General features: G+C 40.7%; 1 protein-coding gene across 1 annotated transcript; it reads right to left on the reverse strand.

Moving 5' to 3' along the window:
* Positions 1–3,532: 3,532 nt before the first annotated feature.
* LOC113740117 (plant intracellular Ras-group-related LRR protein 9-like) lies at positions 3,533–7,076 on the reverse strand. The gene is made up of 3 exons (XM_027267635.2): positions 6,152–7,076; positions 4,461–4,627; positions 3,533–4,380 (listed from the first exon to the last, which is right to left on the reverse strand). Exons 1-3 carry the CDS (start codon positions 6,893–6,895, stop codon positions 3,732–3,734), a joined length of 1,560 nt encoding a protein of 519 aa, XP_027123436.1. The 5' UTR covers positions 6,896–7,076; the 3' UTR covers positions 3,533–3,731.

Consider the following 7,076-nt stretch of genomic DNA (forward strand, 5'->3'; position numbering starts at 1 on the left):
AAAACTGGTGGTTGGCAATGACCCGTCTTTAAGGGGCAGATTGATTACCTTGTGGCATTCGAGCTCACAAGGGGGGCATTCTGGAATTGAGGTAACGTACAGGAGGCTTAAGCAGATCTTGTACTGGCCATTCATGTTCAAGGATGTGGCTCATTTTGTAGCAGCATGCGACATCTGCCAAAGAAATAAACCAGATAATGTAGCTTATCCGGGCTTATTACAACCTCTACCCATACCTCAGAGGATCTGGTCTGACATCTCTATGGATTTTATCGAAGGCTTACCTCTCTCACATGGCAAGAAGGTGATTTTCGTGGTGGTCGATAGGCTCAGTAAATATGCCCACTTCATGGCCGTAGCTCATCCTTACACAGCCATCTCCATTGCACAGCTCTTCATGGACCAGGTTTACAGGTTGCATGGTCTTCCCCAGACCATTGTTAGTGATCGAGACCCCATCTTTCTAAGCTCCTTCTGGCGAGAAATTTTCAGGTTGCAGCAGGTTCAGTTGAACATGTCTTCTTCTTATCACCCTCAGAGCGACGGTCAGACAGAGGTAGTCAACAGATGTCTGGAGAACTATTTAAGATGTATGACGGGTGACCATCCCAGAGAATGGAGTTCGTGGTTGCCAATGGCAGAGTACTGGTATAACACAAATTTCCATTCTTCTGCTAAGTTCACTCCATATGAAATTGTCTATGGGCAGCCGGCCCCTCTTCACATTCCATACCTACCTGAGGCCACAGCATGTGCTTCCGTGGATAGGAGCTTACAAGCTAGGGAGAAGGTCATTCACTCCTTGAGACATAATCTGTCCAAGGCTCAACATCGAATGAAGCAGTTAGCTGATAAGCATAGGTCGGAGAGGGAACTTGCGGTTGGTGACTGGGTTTATGTGAAACTTCAGCCTTACAGACAGCATTCCCTACGTTCTCACCACTGTCAGAAGCTGTCACCTCGCTACTTTGGTCCATTTCAGGTGTTGGCAAGGATAGGAGCAGTGGCCTACAAGTTAGCTTTACCTTCGCATGCCCGTATCCATGACACATTCCATATCTCCTTGCTCAAAAAGAAGGTTGGCACAGGGGGCACTCAAGCTCAGATTCCCGCAGGAATTACACACCAAGGACAGATGTTGGCAGAGCCCATAGCTGTTCTTGACAGACGTCTGGTCAAGCGTGGGCGAGTTGCGGCTACACAGGTGCTGGTTCAATGGAGTAACAGCTTTCCCGAAGATGCAACTTGGGAGTACTTGCAGGACTTGCGGCTACAGTTCCCTCATTTCAATCCTTGAGGACAAGGATTGTTTTGAGAGGCGGGTATTGATACACGTGAACGGGGTTACGTAAGTTTAGGGGCTGCATGTGCGTGCATGGGGTTTGCATGGAGGGCCACAGCTGGGTTTTGTTGCAGTTAGTTACTGAAAGTTGTTACAGTTAGTTAGTACTGATTTGTAAGATTCTTATGACATCAGCAGATGTCATAAGTTTGTTAGCCGGTTATAAGCTCACCGTCTTAGCACTTATAAAAGGCGAAGATGGGCACCAGTAGAAGACAGACAAAATCTGGGAAATTTGTTATATCGGCACTTTCCATTTCTTCTGTAATCTTTCCTTCTTTATTCAAGTCAATAAAGTTCTCTTGGCTTTCGGATTACTTCTCCGCCAGTTTTTGTAATTCCTAAGTCAGAGATTGAGGACCTCTACTGTCCTTTGCATCACCACGACTCTCTCTCTTTTTGAAACCCTATTACTAGTACCCTCATACTCGATGGTTTTTTCCACTACTTGCGTATTGACTTTCACATTACCATCATAAACCACTGGTTTCTTCAACAATCTTTCTCTCCTCCAATTCTCATCACGAAGGGGCGGCTGGCCATCATCAAAATCAGTACCATTGTTCAATTTCTCCTTGGGATATTCCTCAAAACGCCCCTCTGGAGTATTCCTTATGACACAGACGACGTCTCTGGGGGTTCTCTTACGTCTGCACATATCTCTGATGTAGCCTGGGCACTGCTCCGTCTCGGGCACTAGAGAATCTTGATGAAGCTTATCAGCGGCTGCTTTCTTTCTCTCTTCTTCATCTAGTTTGATTTTTTCTCCTGTTGCAAGTTTTGCTAAGCAGTCAATCAACAACATTGTTCGTGGTTGATCAAGATTGATCAAACAATGTAGAAACTTGAGTATAATCTTCTGAGTTTTGATGTTGGAAAAACAACGCATACTAATTCTCCTAGTCAGTTGTTATACGTTGTTATAATTGTACTGGGATTAGAAGACACTGGTTTTAGAAACTCTAGTGTTGTTATAGGATAGGAATTCCTAGCTTCTAAAAGTTGTCGGATTCTTATAAAAGATAGCTTTAAGGCATTAAAAAAAAAAAGGAAATTCGTTTTGCCAGTTTACCTTTTAGGAGTAGGACTCCCATAGTTTCTAAAAGTTTTCGGGTTCCCAAGGGAGATCGCTTTGAGGCATTAAAAAAGAAATCCAATTGTCAGTTTATAAATTTTTTAGTTTTCGTTTTCTCAAAAATATATTGGCCGGTTTACCAATTTTTTATATTTTTTGTACATAATAGTACAATTTTAGGAATTTCTGAAAAAAAAAAAAATTTGTTGCTGCCGGTTTAAAATTTTCTGTCTTCTTCAACGATTAGAATTGGCAATTGAATTAAGTTAGGACACTACTTTGTATTTGTGTGAAATATGAATTGGGAAAATAATAATACAAAAAGAAGGTTATTTTTTTCTAGCACATATGCTAGTGAAGCCAACTCACAACATCTGTGTTACAGGAAACAAAAAAAAGAAAAAAAAATATTCATGGAGAGCTACGAAGGTAACTTGGTTAAAAAATTAAATGAATAATCAGGATAAGGCTGCCAAAGAATTTTCATAAAAAATGATATTTATAATTGCTGCAAATATTTGTCCCTCACAACATTTGGATGCACAATTTAGTCCACACTAATCAAGAGATAAAATAACACATCAACTTACATTTGTTCCAATGCTTAGAAAAAAAAGTTATATTATTGGTCAAAAGCCTAATAAAAAACTTTCATTCCACCTTAATCATTAACTATTTTTTTTTTTCCGCCACAGCTATTTTATATAAACTCTACCGTCCCACTTTGGATCATTTATTGCAAAAATTATAATGGCATATTCACACTAGCAGCACCAAAGAATACTCGTCAACAACAATAATGATTGTATTATTTTGGATTGTTATTATCATCATTTCTTATTTTTAAGACACAGAGATAGCAGAACTAACAAACTCACACTACCATTCTTGCTTCTCCGACCAAACATATATAGAGTCTATAGCAAAACCAAGCAATGAAAGTAACTCCATTGAGAACAATTAAGCATTTCCCCAACTGCTCTGCAGACGAGGAATTCAAAACTTCAAGTTTGCCAAAAGCACCATATGCCGAGTTTGAGACATGCCATTCAGCTTGTGTATCACTAAACTATTAAAAGCTTCTAAAGAGCAAGCGAAGCGTGGAACATCATGAATTCCTGACAAAACTTCATCAACATCTCCAATCAATAGAGTCATGTCTAGAAAAGGGTAGCGTAAATGAACAGAATTATGCAAAACCTGAGCGTATAAAACTAAAGAGGGGATCAGACAAGAAATCGCTTCATCAAATTAGTCCTTCAGCTAAAAGGAAAACAGGGCACGGACTTTTTACAGGACAGATGCAAGATGCAATCATCGTGGCTGATTGAGATATGGATCTGCATTCGAGTTACCAGCGGCACCCAGATACCCTGAAAGGTTCCCAGTAACATTTGAAACCATCCTAGTCAACCAGGAGGCACTTCGTGTTAATATGCTGGAATTTGCCTCGGTGTTTTCCTCAAACATGCTCCTTTGCTCTTCCGCTAGGAGTCTGTCAAGTCGTCTTTTAACCATATAGGCCCTGACAGCTTCAACGCCTTCATCTACAATCTCCTTTGGAGGCTCTACAAGAGGATTCTGCTCTACATTTAGCTTCATCAGATTGTCAAGCCGTCCAAATGTATCAGGCAGTTCATGGATCTGATTGTTGCTAAGATCAAGCTCTTTGAGACTGGACATATCACCAATAGTCTGAGGAAGTTCCTTCAGGTCACTGAAATTACTGCCGAGATTGAGAATCTCGAGGTTTGTCAGTCTCCCAATTGACGGCGTTAGGCCTTGGAGCTCATTAAAGTGTGCATCCAGAAAGCACAAGGACTTCATTTCACCAATAGAACTTGGGAAATGGCGGAGTTTGTTGAGTGGAACAGAAAGTCTTCTTAGATTCACTAGTTCATACCCAATGTTAGTTGGCAAGTAAGACAGTTTGTTAAACCCTGCATTCAGTTCCACCAATGACCTGCAAACAAGGTGAAAAATCAGTAACTCAATTCTCAGGTAAGTTGGGTTGACTAGCTGGTTTTTTGCCAACTTAATTACCGGCAATGACAAATGCTGTCAGGCAATGCAGTAAGCTTATTTCCAGAGACATCCAAGATTTTCAACTTGAACAGCAAGCCAATTGAATCTGGAAGAGCCTCCAAAAGGTTTGAAGACACATTAAGCTCCTCAAGACTTTCTAATCCAGCAATAGAATCAGGAATTGCCTGTTTCCATAATGCAAGAAGACCGTGTGAGAAGCCAAATGCTTTTCAATACAATATTAGCCAACAACAAAACCTAAACTGACCAAACTAATAATTTCTGAACAACACAAGCATAAAACATATATTCTCGCCCAACCTAATTATCAACCTTAGCATTCAATTTTAACAGAATCTCCTTGGCATCAGTGAAAGAAAAAATGTGAGATAGAAATAAAGAGAACCAAGAACAGATATACAAAAATCCTGACAATGTTAACAGAGTAGCCATACAGAGAATATCGAACAAAACCACCATATCAACTGTATCAGCATCAGAGTAAACAAGTCCACTGATTGACCTCAAAAGTTAACCTTAGAATAATGCCGAAAAAGAAGGACGCGGAAGAAATGATGAGTATCTCAGTGAACTTGTTACCAAAGTGAACATGTCCTGCATATAAATGTATTTTACAATTGATTGAAAACAGTGAGGCTTAGGGGGAAAAAAAAAGGTTTTGCAACCATAAATAGAAGGAGATCGTTGAATAGGCTATCAGGACAAGCTTAATCAGAAAGGAGAAAGGGAGATTAACTAGCTTAAAGAGAAAACTCAAATGAAACTTCAGCCAGCTTCATCAAAACTCATTGATGCCAACAAGTTCAATCATTATACAATTGATTTTACTTTTTGCTCACCATTCATCTTTATGTGGCCTACACTTTTACAGATAGTGCATTTTCTACCTTCGCTGCCATAAATGAGGTGACAAGGGACTGCAAACAAAGGCGACAAGAGAATGAAGAACCTATGTGTCTTAATTTATAACAGACAGCAGATGGATGCATTTTAAAGCAGATCACCTAACGTCTATAATCAATTATTGAGCGTCTATCACATATCAGAAACCAGAAAATTATGGCAACACTTATAGCAAATGGAAGAGAGTTAGCATCTGTTGGAACAGAAATTTCAACGACTAAAGATTAATGAAAAAATGATCAATTGCAGAATGAGAAAGATTTGACAATGAAAGACCCATGTCATCCCCTTGATTTTTAGGACATTCATAATCAATTGATACAGATCGGAAAGCCTTTAGACCACCCAGCAGTGATATTAGCAAATTTTCCTGAGGTTCCTTTTCAAGGAGTACCTACAACAAGCAGAGTCAAATACTAGGGATTATATCATTCATATCAAAAGCCTGACAGAATCCAGTAGCAACTACGCATGAGGGTGACTCGTATAATTCTCATTCATGTACAAAGAGATCTTCTAGTCTTCATTCACAAAAAGTTTTTTTAAAAAAAAAGTACATCTCTTACTAGGTCCAAACACACCTTATCCATAGCAAAACTCTCAAATTACTTCCATCAGTTTCCCAAACCAATAAAGTCACATAACCAGCTGCTAGTACAAATCAAAAGATGGATGCATAATCACATCAACCAACATTCACAACTAAACACAATCTTATAATTACGTTAAGTTCCAAAGCACAATTAGCGAAAGATTTTTCAATTTTCTTTTGGGAGTGAGATTACCTCAAGTTGATTATTGGACAAATCAAGTACAACCAGTGATTTAATCCTCCCAAATGCCTCCGGCAGGAACTTCAGCCTTTTGCCAGATAAATTCACCCTCTCAACAGGTTCATTCCCTTCAGCCGCCTTCAAAATCGTCACCACGTCTTCATTCACTTCCTCCTCAACGACCTCCTCCTTCTCCTCTATATCAGCCACATCACCACCAGCCACGGCAGCGTCATAAATCTTCTGCAACCTCTCCTCCGCCTCAGTCAACAGCTTCTCATACGCCTCATGCATCTCATCCAACGACAAAACCGACTTATAAATCTGCTTCTCCCTCTCCAACGCCTTCCTTTCCTCAACATCCTTCGGCGACTCCTCCCCCCGTGGCGACAGCGCAATCTCCTCCAACTGCATGGCCAAATTCATCTCAATCTCCGCCAGCTTGGCCTTCGCCGTATCCACCGACTCATGATCCGGCCGCTCGCCTAGAGCTTGAAGCATCGAACGAGTCTGCGCGACGTCGGAAACCGCCAATCGCATCTCGGAAATGAGTTTAGGGTCAGTCAAGTGAGGCATTTGTTCCGTCAGCTCGAAATACGGCTTCTGTGAAGCCTCCGAAGCCGGCAGCGGCGGAGCTGGTTGTTCCACATCATACTTGTCGTCGCCGGCGGTGGATGTTGCCGTGGCGCGTTTCATACTGGGGAATTTCTCCATAACGTAAGAGAGAATTGGGAAATTCTTAGGGCTTGGATCCATTATCGTTTTCTTTTCGGGGAAAATTTTTCAGCTGAGATCTCAATTTAACTGGATTTTGGACAGAGAGAAAATAATTATTGAAGTGATCGATTGGGAGATAACGGCTTCTGATTTCTTTTCTGTTTTTAATTGTTTATATAGGCTTTTTTTTATAATGGGTGTTACATGGGCCCGGGGAGAG

This window comes from Coffea arabica, chromosome 4c (assembly GCF_036785885.1).
Source record: "Coffea arabica cultivar ET-39 chromosome 4c, Coffea Arabica ET-39 HiFi, whole genome shotgun sequence".
In the NCBI taxonomy this organism is placed as follows: domain Eukaryota; kingdom Viridiplantae; phylum Streptophyta; class Magnoliopsida; order Gentianales; family Rubiaceae; genus Coffea; species Coffea arabica.